At 38.3% G+C, this 18,428-nt stretch overlaps 2 protein-coding genes across 4 annotated transcripts; one reads left to right on the top strand and one right to left on the bottom strand.

Moving 5' to 3' along the window:
• Positions 1-730: 730 nt before the first annotated feature.
• LOC140762227 (uncharacterized) lies at positions 731-2,038 on the top strand. The gene has a single exon (XM_073099884.1). It carries the CDS (start codon positions 788-790, stop codon positions 1,748-1,750), a length of 963 nt encoding a protein of 320 aa, XP_072955985.1. The 5' UTR covers positions 731-787; the 3' UTR covers positions 1,751-2,038.
• A 174-nt stretch (positions 2,039-2,212) lies between these two features.
• On the bottom strand, positions 2,213-17,509 carry LOC140762226 (formin-like protein 12). 3 transcript variants are annotated; one of them, XM_073099881.1, is made up of 18 exons: positions 17,095-17,507; positions 15,645-16,348; positions 15,350-15,571; positions 12,229-15,272; positions 11,831-11,957; positions 10,499-10,570; positions 7,717-7,815; positions 7,552-7,593; positions 6,756-6,836; positions 6,612-6,662; positions 6,447-6,528; positions 5,604-5,698; positions 5,046-5,117; positions 4,852-4,968; positions 4,531-4,599; positions 4,358-4,424; positions 2,775-3,094; positions 2,213-2,685 (listed from the first exon to the last, which is right to left on the bottom strand). In XM_073099881.1, exons 1-17 carry the CDS (start codon positions 17,165-17,167, stop codon positions 2,943-2,945), a joined length of 5,169 nt encoding a protein of 1,722 aa, XP_072955982.1. In that variant the 5' UTR covers positions 17,168-17,507; the 3' UTR covers positions 2,213-2,685; positions 2,775-2,942. The 3 variants fall into 3 exon arrangements, with proteins under 3 accessions (XP_072955982.1, XP_072955983.1, XP_072955984.1); XM_073099882.1 differs by lacking the exons at positions 2,213-2,685; positions 2,775-3,094; positions 4,358-4,424; positions 4,531-4,599 and adding an exon at positions 4,606-4,750 and having other exon boundaries at positions 17,095-17,508; XM_073099883.1 differs by lacking the exons at positions 2,213-2,685; positions 2,775-3,094; positions 4,358-4,424; ... (3 more) ...; positions 5,604-5,698; positions 6,447-6,528 and having other exon boundaries at positions 7,552-7,585; positions 17,095-17,509.
• Positions 17,510-18,428: the final 919 nt, after the last annotated feature.

Genomic DNA, 18,428 nt, shown 5'->3' with positions numbered 1-18,428 from the left:
TCTCTCTCTCTCTCTCTCTCTCTCTCTCTCTCTCTCTCTCTCTCTCTCTCTCTCTCAAGTCAAAAGTCAGCTGAGAAGTAGAAAGAAGGCATGATGTCCTCTTGAACAGTTGCTTTAATTTTTATATTTCAAAAAAAAAAAAAATGCAATCCTTGCTTGTACTTTTTCTTACCAAATATGTCACCCTTTTGTCCAACTAGAAACCCACTTTAGATTTTAACTTTGCTTGAATTTACAGCAACATAGAGAATAATTTAATCTTGATGAAGCTAACATCCTCCATTGGATTGGGTGCCACTAGTTAATTAATTATCATAGAATGCTTTACATAAGGTTGAGCATTACCAATGTATACTTTCATGCTATTATCCACAAGTTTTGTGCAAGCTACGCATTCGCCAACTGCTCTAAACGCCTCCTCATGCATTACCTGTGAACTCTTCATCCAGTTTGTGCCTTAGTGTGATAGCTGACGTACAACATTACTAGTTCTAACCTTGGGAACTTAACCTACATAATTTTCATCACCATACTTGGAGTTCCAATCTGTATCTACTCATTGCTAGTAAATTAATAGAGAGATTATAGACAAGATTAATCAAAGATTCTCGCCGGCAAAAACGATGCCGTAGAGGGTTAGAATTGTAACAGTTAGGTCAGTGGTTGGCCTATCATTCATCAAAAGAGCTCCTCTTAACCAACCTCTGGTACCCAAGAAAAGAAGGACAACTCTCCCTCTCATTCATATAACCACACACACACAGACACACACACACCTCTCTCTACAATGGCCATGGCCACCAATATCGTAAGAAGCTCCATCAATGCCTTCTTCAAGAATTACCACTCTTTCACCTCCATCGCGGGACTTCTCATCTTCCCCTCCTCGGCCATGGTACTCCTCTCTGAATCGCTCATCCCCTCGTCGCCTTCATTTTTTCGAATTATATCCGCACGCCTTCGCTTGATGTTCGAAGCCGCGGGCTTCCCGGAGTACTCCAACTTCTTTGCCTTTCTAAACCTTAAGCTCTCTCAGACCATCTTCTCTTTTATTTTCACACTCCCTTCCACCCTCACCTTCCTTCTCCTGGCCAAAGCATCCATCATCACAATCTTTCGCAGATCGCAACGTAGCCAACAACTAGTTCCTCCGTCTTCTAAATTCCTTTCCTTATACTTCTCGCTCCTAATGACCCATCTCTTCAATTCCTTTGTCATCCTCTCAAGCAATGCTGCCGTCTTCACCCTCCTTTTCCTCCTCTTCAATGCTGTGGACTTTCTTGGCATTTCATCAAGCACCGTCGTCCTCTTCCTCTCCGTCGCTGGCGTTGTTCTCTACTCAGTAGTCCTCGCTGTCACGATGGTTATCTGCAATCTAGCCATCATAGTTTCAGCAATGGAGGACTGTATCGGCTACGTGGCGGTCCTCAAGGCGTGCGTGCTGATCAATGGCAGGTTAACGACGGCTCTGACCGTGGCCTTGCCTACAAATTTCATGATGGCAGCTGCAGAAGCTTTGTTTCAGTTCAGGGTGATGAATCAATACAAATTTTCGAAGAAGTTTAATCCGTTGGTCATCTGGGAAGCCTTCTCAATAACCTACACGCATTCGCTCTTCGTCGTTCTTGAGATCATAGTGAGCTGCATGTTCTTGAAGAGTTGCAGGTCAGGGCAATGCTCGACTCGGGATTGTGGATTTAATGACCGGAGAGAGCTCGAACCAGAAGAGAAGAGCGCTGCTCAAGTTTGAAATAGTATGAAGGAGGACATAGAAACAAACTCATAGAATCATCAATTCTCAGCTTTACGGCAAGAGAAAGTAATACTTGATCACATTGGCGGCCAATGATTTCTGACCAACAGCAGCTGGAATACCCATACCTTCATACTTCATAGAAGTTCTCTTTTGGTTGCTATTCAGGGGAATGGGACGAAACCAATTTTACGAATTCATGATCCAAGTCGTGTGAGAATGTGCAGAAATATAAGCAAAAGTTAATAAATAATGAGCCTCCAATGGCTACACATTGTGTTGTGATATCCCTACTTTCGCAGAGTTAATTTAGTAAGATCAGATCGCGCGTCAGTTAAAAAGAACAGACACTTGGATAGGAGATTTAACTTTCGTACACGCCAAACTACTGGAAATTATGCACAGATTATTATGAGACAGATACCAAAGACTTTATTTGTATGAATATCCAAAGCTTAACTACGGAGTAATAATGTATAGATTCGGATCCTATCTAGTTATTGGAGAGGCCCGGCAATATCTATAAGGCCTCTCAATTGCTACTATGGCTGGACAGTACGAATCCATTGGAGAAGATGTAAACTCGTTAGTGTTGGCCAAAGAATAAAAGGAAAGCATTATCATTAAAAGAAAACTAAATGGCTCGCTGCTTGAGCCGTCTTATAACTACAAAATTGCTTGAGACGTTGGAAGTTACATTATGAGCTACATTGAAGAGAAAAAAACGGAGGAGTGTTACATTCTACCCCTATTTTACAACATCTACTGACTTCCGACCTAAACTTGCTCCTTATATAAACAGATGAGCAAAGCAATGTAAAGATTATGTATAACATGAAGGAACTGTACAAAAAGAATAAAACCATGTGGGGTTAGCTTTGTACAAAAACATGGAACATGGAAGAAGTAACCATGGTCCGTCCAACAAGGACCTGCAAAAAATATGCGACACGATCAGTAACAAACATGAATGGCTAAGTCTTAACAGATGTCATTAAGTGGTTGAGGAGATAGGTAGAACCTTCTTAATTCACGTGTGAAACTACATTAGCTGCTATCTGGTGGAGGAAGATGTCTCAGTTTTGTGACCACCAAGCCTCGGACAAAATCTTGGATAGCTGACGGAGATCATGCATTCCTCAAGTAAAACAAAAATCAAAATCATGCGCCAAGTTTGCCATATTAAATGTCATCTGGCAATTGTTTTGTGTGTGATTGCATCTTTGAACTTCTCCATTTCAGCCTCTTTCAGGGCTTTCTTTTTCTCAAGTTCAGCCTGCTTGCAGTTCTCCTCATGTGCTCGGCGAAATAACCGCACAAAATTCAAGAGAGTATTGATAACTGCGATTTTCAGCAAAGGAGGAGCTAATTAGTAAATAAAAGGGGGAAGTTAGAATATTATAACAGGCATCCAGCTTATAAGCTGAGGGGCATAGTATATTGTTTAACGGTTAATAAGCACAAAATTCTACTGCAGAGTTTGCAGGTCAAGAAATAAATGGTGGCACAGCAAAAACCAAATCCTCAGTGCACTCATATATGTATAGGACTACTAAGGCTCCTTTATTTTGCACTCAACCAATCTTCAACTCATATATTTATATATTGGTGTGTACACCTGTGTATGTATAATATACAAACGCATCTAATAAATTAAGCCACCCTTTACTTCTTGCTTATCAAATATATCACCTACTGAAAAGCTGCAAAGTGTTAAGAGTTGATTGCCTATCCAGGGGATTTTGCAATTTAATTACAATTAGTTTTTTGATTTAGTACATAAAACTAAGTGTATATTTTCTATAGCCAACAAAATATTTTATTATATTGGAAGACATAATTTATACATGCGGTGCAATTAGAATCCATTATAATAAATTGAAAACCTAAATGTAATTAAATTGCAAAAGCCCCTACCTATCTCTAACAATAAAATAAATAGGAAAAAGGTTAAAAATGCTGGATCTAGAACTCTAAGTGAAAGTACTCCAAAAGGGTGTAAGAATAGATCAAAAGCAGTAAACTGTAAGAATCTGGACAGACCATATGTAAATTTTGTAAACCTGAGTGACAATACACTTCCTCTTCCACAGGAATGAATGCCAAGTTTTTATACCATGTGACCCATATAATGAGGATCTTATGGATCAAGCTGACGATCGGGGTATTAAAGGACATAGCAATAGAGCAAAGAGAAGTTTAGTCAACTCTCACGAAAAAGGGTAACATTTCTATTATAAAGTTTTTTCCTGTAAAATAATTTCATAAATGAGAGTATAAAATTGCTCAACATAAGAAAACACAATGATATTGTTGGTTACTAGATAACTTTCACAGATGACATATGCAAAAAAGTTTATACCAGTATATATATTTGTATCTGCAATTTACATGCATATGAGTATCTTGGAACTAAAACTAGTAAACGTTCAGGTCAAATTAGCCAGCCATAAAGTAGGAGACATATCCCACGTTATAAACACCATTCTGAGGCATGCAGATAAAGGGCATTTATAGGTAAGAGTGTTACAGTTTAATTCCTTTCGTTTTGATTTCCAAATGCATTTAAAAGTTGATCCAACAATGGATGTAGATAAAAGTTACCTTGCTCAAAGGGACAGCGGGCAGGATCTTCACCAAAATATAAGGCAAGAGCATCTGCATTTTTACCCTGCCAGAACTAAAGGTGTTAATAGGCACACAGATTTAGCTACAACTAAATAAGAAGAATCAACTAGGTATTCAGTTTAAAGGATATAGATAGTTCAGTAGCATACAACTGCAGTATAAAGTGAAGTCAAGGATCGAACTTCAGCTCCAGCAACAGCAGTGAATTCCTTCAGTGTCTAGATTGCATGCATGTTAACAACATATTGTAAATGTAGAAGTTAAAAGTACAAAAAACTCTTGGGAAAATTGCTGGAAAGATACTGCCCACAGTATAACATGTCCCTACAAGGAACCAGTGCTTGCTGAAAGGGACAGGTAGTCCCAGCCCTATTTATTAGTTTGAGGCTTTGAGAGACAGTCTGAAGTAATTCCAAAAAGAAGAAAGATGGAAAAGGAGATAATCACTGTTCTTGAATAAATTGTCCTACCTTGCGGAAAACTTCGGATACTCGCCCATCACTTTCTGATGCAGTTAGCTCCAGTTCAACCTTTTCTAGCCCTTTCACGATAGCTTGCTGCTCCTCGGCCAATGATTTCAGTTGTATCTGTTATAAACAAGATAAGTACATGCCAATTATTGTAGTTCCATCATTATAAGCAATACTAGCTCAATATTTGGAACCTTTGATGCAGCTTCCAAACTGACAAGATCCTCATGAAAGTCCAGCAGAGATGGGAACTTTTCAGCAAGAACCTGATGGTGAACAAAGAAAAGTGAAAGTTTAGAAACTTAGAATATGCCAAGTGCTAATCTACGAAGCATAGATATGGATACGAGATACAGACACGAAATGCACAACAAGATTCAGGAAGAATAATTAGATCTATAAATCATGAGTTGATTGTGGCATGAAATCCTAATATGAGTATCCGTCAGATTCATATAATTCATACCCAATAGAATCACATTTTAGGATCAAACTAAATACTAAATCCAGCTGCAGATATATGATATAATTTCCAGTCCTTATAATATATATATATATATATATTATGTATGAATATCTTATCAGCATTAACTGCAACACAGATAGAATGCCATGCACATCAGACTCCAGAGTTCAGACTTTGGATAAGAAAATAATGCTAACAATATGAGGAGCAATTAGATTTTCCAATCAAGCAGATTAGCCACTCAATCATCTCGCTCTATTGTTATAACAAGATAATTCTGTCATACCTTACACAAATAGTGCATCAATGTTGTTTTATTATTAGTAGCACGAGTATCTGTAAGTTTCAGAAGGCTGTCCAAGCGAAAACCTACAGCTGAACCTGTACTAGAAAAAAGAAGAATGACAAAACGAATTGCTGCAACTGATCACAGAAAATAATGAATCTTAGTATTAGAATATAAAAGTACTGTTGGTATTGTGATGCATACAAACATTTGATGGTTCATAAGTACCCTGAACTGAAGAAATGTCTAAATTTATCTATGCAAGTTCAATATCTCCCAGTGACAAGGAAGCATCTTGAGTCATGCATGTTAGACAATAAAAGAAACTAGGACAACAAAATTCAAAGTAAACTGAAAAATATCGGTTGGTTCAGCTGCATACATTGCATGGTTATCTTATTGTTGTAGAGAAAAGCACAAATGACAGATATCATGCTTGAAATCTCCACCTAACAGTTGCAATTTTTATTAAAAGAATGAGATTACATCACTCAAGGTATTTTTCAGAATGGTTTTGGTTTCAAGAACCCAAAACTTAGATGTTTGACCATAAGCCATGAGTCCTCATTCAACAAAAGCTTCTGAAAATGTGGGATACTGCTCCCTCAATGACTAACGGAAAAGCTTCCTTGGCAAAATATGCATTGCATAACCTGACAACTTATAGAAACAAATTTTCATGAAAGTGCTTATCATTCTTTCTAATTAAAGACCACAACTTTTGTAAGGACAAAGCTATAACAAAGATTTAAATTCTGGGCTCTACAGTTTGAAACATTAAACTGTAAATATAGTCAATTCTACTACATGAATAATATCTTCAAAACTGATAAAATCAATTACCTCTTGCTGTTCCCTGGTTCAATGTATTTCCAAGATATAAAATTTTCTTCATGATTTCCTTTAGTTTGTCAGAGTTTCTAATCTGATCAGCCACAATGAAAACAGCTTCTTGTAAGATGTGTTAAATATCACCTGCTCAGTACTTCAGTACATTTAAAAGTTTACCTCTTCACATGCAGAATCTACATTGTATAAATTCTTTCTAATATCTGAAATCTGCAGGCAAAATCAAGCAATAGAGCGTGTGATGAAAATTTTCAAGGTTATTTACCTAGAGTGAAATAGGGAAATCACATATTTATATATAACCTGTGAGCCAAATTGAATCTTGAAAGAAAATACCCTGAGCTTGGATTCAACCCTTGGAACTTTCATCAACTCTAAGAAGAACTGCAGCAAATATTACCTTAAGGTAACTGAATATGTGATAGAAGCTTCATCTTCAAATGTATTATTTGGTACATTAATTTATACAGATAAGGAACATATCACATAAAGTGCCCATAACAGAGAACTTGATAGCTTACAATGCACAAATAGGTACGGATTAAACTCAAACATCTCATCCACAAATGCTTTACAGTAATGGCATATGGTTTTACCAAAAGAGCATAAAAAATACAAGAGATCCATAACAAACATCTGACAGAAATTAATTGAATAGTTGACTTAAGACACAATGACACTTCAGCGTGCATGTGGGTTCAGTTCCATCAAAATGATAAGGTCAGACTCTGAATTAGTAATGCGTGGTTAATAGCAAAGAAGTTTGGTGATAGTACTTATATGTCAAATTGCCAATGATAAACTGGACACAAATATATGTCAGTTAAATTATACAATAAAAGTATGCATTAATTAATGTTACTATGCATTGATGAAAGAATTAATTTCTTGGTATAACTGTTTTGAGGAATATTTTCATCATTCTCTGTTGCCAAATGCCAATCTTTTGACATACCCATAAGAATTTTTGCTATTTTCCATCTCTTAGCTATACATTTTCAAGTCCTTAATCGCTTTTCTTATATATAAACAACATTCAAAATGCTGATGTCACAAAAAACTTTTGATCATATTGAAGTACTTTTATAAATTTATTTACCTGCTCACATTTCCCAAGATTTTCCTTGTTGCCGCTGTAACACTAACAGTGACAAAACACAAGACATATTAAACCATGGAAATATTTCCAGAGGGGAAAAACAGACTCCATGAAGAAAAAAGAAAAGACAAAATGATCAAAAAAATCACAAATTTTACTATATACCTTCAGAAGCTCCATTTCGTCTTTTGTTGGACAAAACTTTATGAGGTTTTCTACTTGATCTGCATCTAGAACTGAATCATCCAGTGCTAGAGCAGCATTCTTTGATCATAGAAGAAAATTACAAAAAAAATCAACCAAGACATAAGTACAAAGTCAGTGAAGTAAGACAGCAGAAATCTCATATAGGAATCATCTGAAAAGTTAAGAGAAAAGAGCAATTGAATTGAATTCGTGAATGAAAAATCCATTTATTTCATTTTGAACACAGATTCTATTTTCTTGTTACTTGTTAGATCCCATATTCTTGTATATGAAAACAATGCCAACAAGTACAGTATGCAACAAATGCACTTATTCAACCAAATGGCTCAACCTAGACTTGCTATTAGACATAACTAGGACTTACTTTTCAGATCCTCGGTGGTGCAGGTTGACTGAATTGCTCCATTAATCAGGTGAGATCGAAATAGTATACGAAGTGTTGGACCTAACTGACACTCATCCAACCTAGCCGAGTTTTGTGTCTATATCAGGCTCAATATTATGGAGCCATAACTGACCTGACTAAGGCTTGACAAGTTTAATTGAACACATTTGAAAACCAAGGATGGAACCTCAACAATTCCCTCATTCATGCTAAGAGCTATCCCAAAAATGGTAGCAGGAAGAGTCTTACTCTATAAAGGATCTAAATATCATTAAAAATTATATGTGTTGCAAAGGACATCTTGTGGCGATAGTTTTCTAAGACAAAAAGAGGAAGGTGTGATGCAGATCTTACCAAATGACCACCGTCTGCTGTTGGACCTCCAACATCCATTAAGGTCCAATTAATTCATCAACAGGAGAAGACTGGAAGTCTAATAGTTCTAAGGTTCAGTATATGTCTCATGTACAAATGACTAAGTTATTGGTTTTTGTTGGGTATCTCTTGAACCTAACTCAAAAATCATCACTTAAATTATAAATACTATTAGGCCTTGTTTACTTTAAGAATAAGATCAATTCTAGAAAAGATATTCCTCTTTATTATTATCAAAATGAGGTTTTTATTTTTTAAAAAAATTATTTTTATGCTCACTTCTATTTTAAAATAAGGATGTAATAATTACTTTTGATGTGATCTAAAGTGAAGAAAAAAATTAAAAAAAGTGTTTCATTTTTTATGAAACTATCATAAATACCTTTTGATTTGATATAAAGTAGGTTGATGGAATAGATATTAAGAGTAAATTAGTAATTAAGTTAGTATGTGGTATAAGATGTAACTTTAATGAATAGTATTTATATTCTAGAATGAGTTTATTATGGTGTTTTGTTGTTATTCTGGAATAAGGAGTTTTGTTCCGAAATAAGAAAAAAATTATTCCTGAAATTTGAATCCCAATATAAAACAAATCTTCTTTCTCCTTACCTCACCATAAACCTAGCCTATCACTTAAACACCCCAACTCTCCTTCCCTCCAATTGATCCTCCTTTCCTGGCACTTCAGCTACCCTTATCTCATCCACTACTTCCTCACTAGCAAGCAATCAGCATAGTGTCTTGTGGTGGCGGCTTGCTGGCATGGGGGAGTGCAATTGGATAATAATTCTAGTTCAATCGGGCAAGGTTGTAGTCACAGTGCAATGAGGTTAATAACTTCGTTTGACTAGGGCATCTTGATATGCCATTGGACAAAATCCTCGATTACTTCAAGTTTAACCTCCAACTAGTAAGGGAAAGTGGGTCTACCTTGACTCAACTCAACTTCCTAGAATAATAAGCCTATATGATAAGGCTATCCCTTGGCAACTTGCCATGCCATCGGATGATTATCCTTGATTACTTCAAGGTCCACCTTCACTAATGAGGCAAAGTGGGTTAACCTCAACCCAACCTATTCACTGACTCAAGGTGAGTTTTGTTGACCAAAACTATAGATCCATATTTCGGCCGATCCTGATCTGGGCTGAAACCAATCGGTTGGCTGGTTTCGGCACTGTAGAAGACCTGCTGCACGGCTACAGCAAGCCAGCAGCCTGCTGCACACACAAAGAGAGAGAGAGAGAGAGAGGATAGGGAGGAAAAGAGATTTTTAGGCTTTATATATAAGTAATTATTATTTTTTTATATTTTTTAAAATTTTTAGAAATTTCTTAATACTTTTAAATAATAATTAGAATTTTATTTAATTAAAATAGTCTGATCTGATACAAACGGCTGATATGGTCAATACGTATCGTTTTTTCGGACGGCTGATCTGGATACCGATTTTCGAAACCTTGACCAAAACCCAACCAATTAGCATCACAATTTCGTCATAAATAGGTCATGTATATAGTATGTACGCAATCCATATGTGCAAATGGACTATACATGTGATCTCCACTATTTTTGGGGGTAGTGACCACTTATATAGCTACATAGAGACTATGATGGAATAAAAAGAAAATCTCAATATTCCATAACGAAAAGAAAATGAAGTGCATTAAAAGTTTTCATAGTCTAAAGCACGACCAAGGATTCAAGAAGCAATTTAAAACAAAAGTCTGAGAACATCTATGGTTGAAGTCCTTATGAAATAAGTCAAATAACTTATTCTTTTATTTTTGTGATTACAATTAAAAGTAAAAGGATATTTACAAGTTCTTCCATTATCTTCTCTAGAATTGAATAAAATATATTTAGAAGCATAAGTAAGAAGAAATATTTAGAAATTGTCCTCTATGATGTGTCAATAGAGATATGCCAGTGCATGTGTTTCTTTATATCAGGGAAATGTAGTCAGAATCCTCTTACCATCATATCAGATAACGGCATCTTGATTTTTGTTAACATGATTTCAGTGTTATTTGCCCTCCTTAAATCAATCTACAAATAAATCAATGACCATAGATGAGTGAAAAGTTTTACCCTGAATGATGGTAACAGACAACACATTTATTTTAATCATTGAGATCATGATACAAAATGTCAACTAAAAAGTGGCTATTAAAATTTAAATATGATAGCAGCATGTAAAATTTCCTAATTCACAATAACAGTGTAAATGCATAATTAATATCCAAAAAGTGAGGTATTTATTCTCCAAAAAATATGTGGTACTTCAAGACAAAGATACTTAAAATGGTCAAAGAAAGGAGCAAAGTTCTTAGCTATTAGAATAAGAAGAAACTAAATGACATGTCATGCACTTCATTGAAATACCAATTTCTAAAAAATCCACAGAAGTCGCAAAGTTCTTAGCAATTATTTCTACAGAGATAGCTCATTAAAATCTGAGAGGAACCCTCAGACTATGTTCGCTAACATGAAAAAAGCCTGTTGCTTTACTAGTTTGAGCTTCTTGTCAACCTTTTGATTGTCAACTTGGTGGAGAATAATAATTTAAATGTGGGTATAAGCCTTTTGCTTCTTTTAAACAGTCTCAGCTTCCAAACTTCCTATTATCCATAATTGGAAGGCATACAGCAAAGTTACTTATCCTATTATCCCATAATTCATCAAAAAGGATGCATTTTTTCAAGAAAAACTTCATTATCAGAATCAGAACTAGCAAATTTGTTGAGAAATCAAGATTCTTCTATCATGCTTTCTTAACTTCCTCACAAGTAAATTCTGAGTGGTGGAGAAAGGCATACAGGAAAGTTACTTATCCTATTATCCCATAATTCATAAAAAAAGGATACATTTTTTCAAGAAACAATTCAATATCAGAATCAGAACTAGCAATTTCTCAAGAAATCAAGATTCTTCTACATGCTTTCTTAACTTCCTCACAAGTAAATTCTAAGTGCCTTGCATCTCTCTTTTAATATGAAACACCACCTCAACATCATACTCCTAATCTTGATCTAATTGCTTCTACACCACCTTTTACATACTTAATAAGTTAACATTAGTATAACACTTGCTGCTGAAAATGAAAGAATAAAAACAAGCAACACTTTCTGATAAGAAATTCATATCGCAATAATAAAAGCAAATGATACTAATTAAACATATATCATAGATTACCCTAATTTTATCGGCAACGTGGAGAAAACATGAACATAGCAGCAGAAACCCTACGATATTCCTATGTCCAATATTTTTCATTTTATTGAGCAGAAAGGTCTTCTCATGCATTACCAAGTGAACTTTATCGGATTTAGATCCAACAGATTTCTGGCGTCCCTCAGATTTTGAACGATCACTTGACTTTGGAACCACAGCAGAGAAGAGAGTCTCAAGTTCTGACACATCAAATTCTGACGTGCTGCAAAATTAGGCCAGTCACTAAAATAGGACAGTAAAAAAAAGGTATTGCAAAACATAAATTATCAATATTAAAGAAAAGCTAACGCTGCCAGAAGTTCAGATGCTTCATAAGTCATTCGAGGCATTTAATGCTAAATTATGTATGGTGAGAAAATGAATGCACTATAGAAATCCATAATTCAAAGCAAACCATGACCTTTGGGATTTACAAGCAGGAGGATGATATGTCAGTGCAAAGAAACAAAGATAACTACTGATTGAAACAGTACCTATGAGCATCAGCATGTCTCTGTAGTTCTGCCCATAAGCTTCCTTGCATTGCCCTTGTTACTTTCACCCAGTGCAATGGTTTTAGCGATGACCTTCGAATTGATGAAACAGACAAGCCTATCCCAGTAGAACGTGCGAGTCCATGCCCTCTTCCACTGACCATGGCAGTTGGAGGTAAACTTCTCGCACCAACCTGAGAACCTACTGGTGGGGGCGGTGGAGCACCTGATTTTCCAGGCGGCATAGGCGGAGTAGGTGTACGTCCTCCAGTTGAAGATGGAAATATAGGAGCACTTCCATGGCCTCGAAGAGGAGGTGGAGCTCCTCCATGTCTTCCAGGACGAGGTGGTGGAGGTGGAGCTCCTCCAAGAGAGGGTGTCAAAGTTGGTGTTCCTCCACGCCCTACAGGAAGAGGTGGTGGAGGTGGAGCTCCTCCAAGAGAGGGTGTCAGAGTTGGTGTTCCTCCACGCCCTATAGGAGGAGGAGGTGGTGGAGGTGGAGCTCCTCCATATGGTCCAAGGGAAGGTGGTGGAGGTGGATCCCCCCCATGCCTCCTAAGAGGGGGTGGTGGAGGTGGAGCCCCTCCATATGGTCCAAAGGAAGGTGGTGGAGGTGGATCCCCTCCATACCTTCTAGGAGGGGGTGGTGGAGGTGGAGCCTCTCCATGCCCTTTAGGAGGAGGTGGTGGAGGAGGTGGTGGAGGAGGTGGTGGAGGAGGAGCTCCTTCATGCTTCCCATGGGGCAATGGTGGAGCTCCTCCATGCCTTCTAAGGGGTGGTGGAACTCCTCCATATGATCCAGGGGAAGGTAGGGAAGATGGAGCCCTTGCATATGAACCGGGTGGAGGTGGCGGCGATGGTAGTGGGGTTGCCTCTTGCCCTCCATAAGGAAAAGGTGGTGGTACGACACCTCCACATACTCCGATAGTTAGTGGTATTACTGATGTAACAGTTCCCACATCTATAGGAGAAGATTGTGTTAGATATTTTCCATGTCTTTCAATAGCAGGTGCCGGGTTTCGTGGATGTCGTGGAACTTCTCCATATAGTTCAGTAGGAGGAGGTGATGGTGGGGGCCTTACATGTATTCCAAACAGTAGAGGTGGTGGTGGTGGTGGTGGTGGAGGTAGAGGCTTTGTTTTCACATTAGAAGCAAAGGATGGAGGCAAACCTCCTAGAAGTATCTCTTGTGGAGGGGTTGGATGTGGAGGCCCTCCATATTCTCCGAAGCATTGTGATAGAGCCCTTTCATGTGCTACAGATGATGGACATGGAGATATGATTGCTTCAAAGCATCTTGGAGGGGGAGGTGCTTGTGGTGGTGGCGGCGGTGGAGGAGGAGGAGATCTGTGTTGTCCCTCAAGAGAAGGTGGTGGATGTGGAGGTCCTACTTGCGTTATAGCAAGTGAAGATTGAGATGGAGCTCCTAGTTTTTCCCTAAAAGGAGGGGGTGGAGGTGGCGATGGGGGAACATTGCAGAGTGGTTGTGGATGGTTAGATGGAGTGAGAGAACAGTCCACACTTTCATAAGATGGTCCATAAATCACTGATGATAGTGGTGATGGTGGTGGTGGTGGTGGTGGAGGAGGAGGAGAAGGGCATTTGGTAGATCTTGATAGCACAATTGATGTTGAAGGAAGGCATCTGGTGGATGCTAGGGATGATGAGGAAGACGAATAAAGGTCACTACTTGAGGCTCCCAAATGCACAAGTGGTTGAGGTGGAGGTGGCATGGAAGGAGATGAAACCACACACGTTAGTGGAGATTTAGGAGGCAATGCTAGAGAAGAAGCAATTGTTCCCCCAGCATAATATGTTGACGGAAGAAGTGTTGGAGGCTGTGGACTAGGCACTTGGATTAAATTTCCTGTTTGTAATGAAAATGAAGAGGAACAAACAGATGAAAAGGAGGAGTCAGGTAGTCGTGGAATTGGGGGAGGTCGCTGGAGTAGTGCTTTTGTTTCTAAAGACAGGGGTGGAGGAGGTGGAGAAGGTGAAAAAGTAGAAGGGGTACCCATAGTTGAAATATCTATATTTGTAATTGCAGCAATAGAAGTATCAGAGCTTTGGCTTGAAGAGTTCTGGAATGATACTTTTCGTACTTCTGTTTCTTCAATGTTACTGTTAATGCCCAGAGTTTCTTGGTCAATTATTTGCTTGGGAAAAACTGAGAACAAAGGTGATTTAATGTTCCCTCCTAGTGATTCCTCTGATATGGGAGACCCAAATTTCTCGTGCTTCTGTTTCCGAACATCGACCTCCAATGTCTGACAAACAGAATTTCCTTCTACCTGGTTGATGATGCCATTTGCTGTTTTCCCTTTGCAATCACTATTTTCCAATTCACATTTTATTTCATTGCAGCACAGAATATTTTCTTCTGAAAAAGTGTTTTCTGCATCCTGCTTGGATACTCTCTCTATAGATTTGTTCTTGATCTCATCAGTCAGTACTGAGTTTTCTATATCGCAGTCAGTCAAAGTGATTCTTGTGATATTTCCTTTTGGATCCTGGTTGAGATCAACGACTTCTGATAAGTTCACCTGTAGAACAGGAAGTCCAAGAAGATTGGCATCTCGTTTGGAATCTTTCATCCCTGTGTGTTGCTTGACATTGTTGATTTCTGTCTCTTCAAATGCTAGATCCACCCTGTGCTTTGTATCCTGTTTGCACTCATCTAAATTCTTCTCTTCAGTTGCTGTGTATATGCCCAAAGTTTCAGTTTTCATGTTGTCTAGTATGTCCATTTTAATGTAGTCAGTATCCAATGCTTCCTTTCTTAACAGCAAAGTTGAGTCATCATAAGTAGCTTCTTCTTCAACGGTACTTATACTCTCCTCTTCATTATTGATAAATTGATAGATGCTCCCTGCTAGTTCAGGAATCAAATCATCAAATCTGTTAGTAAATGAAACAGTCAATATATCAGGATCCCTCTGTCCCTCCTGCCAATCTGGATTACTGAAGATCTCTTCTGCCTCAAAGAACTCTTCTGTTGAAGCAACTTCCGTATCAGACTCGGCATCAAACTCTGAAAAAAGTACCTGTTCAGGCATGCATTTCTGCTCAAAACCCACCATGAAAGTAGTATATGCCTCAAAATAAAAGAAACATTACCTACCTCTGCTTTGAAGTCCTTATAGAACTGGTCTTTGGCATCCCAAGCAACATCAATTTCATCAAGGGTCAACAGCAAAATATGAGATTGAATAAAGGCTGTGTTGAACATAACCCTGAACATCAACTCCTCATCTTCAAGATCCTCATCCACATGGATGCATTCAAGGACTACATCCCCTTGAACACAGCAGCCAACATTTAGCTTTACTGGTACTTTATCTGCCTGCGATTAAGTTAAAAACTGAAACCTTAAACAAATAGCAAGACTTTCAGTCCGTGGGAGGACTAAATATTACCTGTCTGTAGTGCTTAACATATTTCCTGGTCTTTGATGTCGAGAAAAGTATATTGGAGCTTCTGTCAGCTGGAGTCAGAGTGTCTTGACCATAGACACGAACAATTGGCCTGCAACCCCCTTTTCCGTCGAAATTTGGAACAAATCTAAGAATGAGACAGTCCAAAGTGAATGGAATATTATGCAGAGGCCACTCTAATTCATTGTCCAATCTGCAAATGTAGTGAAGATATCTCAGATGAGAAGGTTCAGGATTCAATGCAGATAAGAAGTGAAGCAGCTCCTTAGGTGCTTGCTTATATACAGATTCCAGAGTCCTTTGTTCCCCACTGTACTGTTTCCTGTACAGTAAAAGACATGCAAGCATAAAAGCAAGTACTGGCCACCCGCCTCTTTCACAATGCATTAGCAGAATGTTTTGCCGCGCTTCTAATGCAAGCCAGCTCTCACTCAACCTCAAGAAGTGGAGAATAATCTCCAAAGGAAGCAACGGGCAACCTGCGTATTGACGAGGGTAGTCCTTGACTGTGATGTCATATAGGGACAACATGTCGGAAATCTCGCTCTTCTCTTCATCATCTCCAAAGTTAATTACCATGAATGAAGCATCAGGAAAATGATCCCGAAGTTGGAGAACAACACCACCCATGTAATCGTTGTACTCTTTTTGGCTGATCATTTCCGTAGAGAAGCAACAGTCGAATACTGCAAGTACTTGCAGTTAGTTGATTATATTAAATTGCACAAAGAAGAAGATCAGTATACTCCTGTACATATTAGTGAGAAATAATTTGAAAGCAGGGGCTAATCTTTCTGAACCAGTTGGGATGACATAAGGAAATTGTGTATTCCTTTAGATGAGGGAATAAAAGCAAAGTGGCATGCCAATCCCCAGTAAACAAAAGTTTAATCAAGATATAAGGTCAATAAACTGACATGGAGTAATCTGTTCCTGATTCATTAATAAGGAGAAGACGCCCACAAGGAAAATAGGTGTATACTGATAAATCACAGCCAGCTCTTTAAGTGTGTCATATTGCTTTCCATCATGTAATATTTATAACATATAATCAAGCGAAATGCTTATTCTTGAAGATAACCTAAAACTGTTCTTTCATCATCAGTTCAGTAGGAATTCTCGGTGAAGTCAAAATCATACATCAGATATATCCTAGAAGATGAGACAAAAACCAATATTTTCACCAATTAAGTTTTTGCCGTGCTCATGGATTCAATCGAATTCCTGAAGCGGTTTCCCGCTTCCCGAGGACAAACCCGTATTTTATACACCCAAATACTTAAAAGCCATCAATCCCTTACATAATGCACAAGAAAACAAAGGAAAGAACATTCGCATTCTCCGACCACAAACAGGAATCTCCAAAACACACGCCAAACTAGTGGAACAATATAAAATTCCACGATTACAGCAACGACATCGAAAACATTACCGTAGACTCGCTCCGTGATCTCAAGAAGCCGATCCGGCGGCTTCCTGTAGAACAGCCTCCTAAACAGCGCCATCTCGCGGCGGCGCCACCGGCGGCCGTCGCTTCCCCACGTTGATCCAAACCCGAACCGGGAAACAAACGACGATCAAATCGACCCCGGAAGGCCGCAACGGAGAATCAAGCCCCGAAGGGACGACGAATCCGATGAATCTAGGTTTTCTTGAGCAATTAAGGATATCCAGTGTTTTAGAATCGCATGTGGGGAGAGCGAGAGAGAAGGGAGGAGAGAGAGAGAGAGGAGAGAGGAGAAGGAAGAGATCGGGGATGACGGTGTTCTTGGATTTCCTCTTTTTCGTGTTTAATTTTCTTTTCTTTAATGTTTAGCGTAGAAGAAGGGAAAGGAGAGAAGGGGACGAAAGAACCAGGCGGAGCTGCTTTTAAGCGAACTGTAACATGCATTACGTGGCGAAAGGCAACTCGGTATAATGGGGACCACCGCTTATTTTCGTACATAATAGCTCGTTAAGAATCGTCGAGGATCCTGTGGGCCCCGCGGGCTTCTTTTTGTGGGGCCCATTAGTCCAAATAGAGTCCCTTACAGCCTTCAAAATATTTTCTCAAGACTTTTCCAAACACTAGAGCGTCACAGGTTTATCAGAAGGGGCCCATTCATTTGTGTGATTTTCTACCAATGAGTTGATAGCGAGTGAATAACAACTTAGCGTTCCCCTCAAACAGGGTGGAAGTTGGTAAGGCCGTTATATGTAACGTGGCCCCATATCTCGCCTGCCGACTGGCAACGAACCGCAGAGACGGAACACGTGCTCATTATTTTGCATAGTGACCAACTATCTCTAGCAGCAGAGTTGGTAGTTAAATAATTATTAAAAAGGTGGATTGGTAATTTAGTGGGCCAACATTGTAGAGAAATAATTCCTAATAGCATTTAATTTAAAGTAATTATTAAGTAATACGTATAGTTTAAAGTCTATACTAAACGATTAACTATGTTAATTAAAGTTTGATGATGCTTAAGTATTTTTGTACTTAAAAAGGGGTTAATTTTTTGCACAGCCTTTATCTAGCTTCGGGTTCACAAGCGATTAAAAAGAAATATTTGCATAGTGGGGGAACTAGTGTTTATTTGTATTTTTTAATCTATATTTTATTGCAAAATAGAGCATGGAAATGGAAAGACTACTACTAAGAAGATAATGATAAAATACGAGAAGATAAAGCAAGGCACACTATCTCTATGGGTAGAGGCAATTGAAAATTAGTTTAACTTTTTATTTTTATATCCCAATTAGGATAATTTGTTCACTCTTTCCAAC

This window comes from Typha angustifolia, chromosome 7, assembly GCF_048772165.1.
Source record: "Typha angustifolia cultivar Huaian chromosome 7, ASM4877216v1, whole genome shotgun sequence".
Taxonomy (NCBI): Eukaryota; Viridiplantae; Streptophyta; class Magnoliopsida; order Poales; family Typhaceae; genus Typha; species Typha angustifolia.
Note: the sequence above shows the minus strand (reverse complement) of the source record. Positions and strands in the feature narration are given on the sequence as shown.

What these genes read in the sequence shown, in the direction of transcription:
- LOC140762227 (XM_073099884.1), top strand. Translation starts at nt 788, where the DNA reads ATGGCCATGGCCACCAATATCGTAAGAAGCTCCATCAATGCCTTCTTC.
- LOC140762226 (XM_073099881.1), bottom strand. Translation starts at nt 17,167, where the DNA reads ATGGCGCTGTTTAGGAGGCTGTTCTACAGGAAGCCGCCGGATCGGCTT. An exon ending in TGATGCACTATTTGTGTAAG is followed by an intron (nt 5,118 to 5,603) that starts GTATGACAGAAT and finishes GTTCACCATCAG; the next exon opens with GTTCTTGCTGAAAAGTTCCC. An exon ending in CCGCTGTCCCTTTGAGCAAG is followed by an intron (nt 3,095 to 4,357) that starts GTAACTTTTATC and finishes TGAAAATCGCAG; the next exon opens with TTATCAATACTCTCTTGAAT.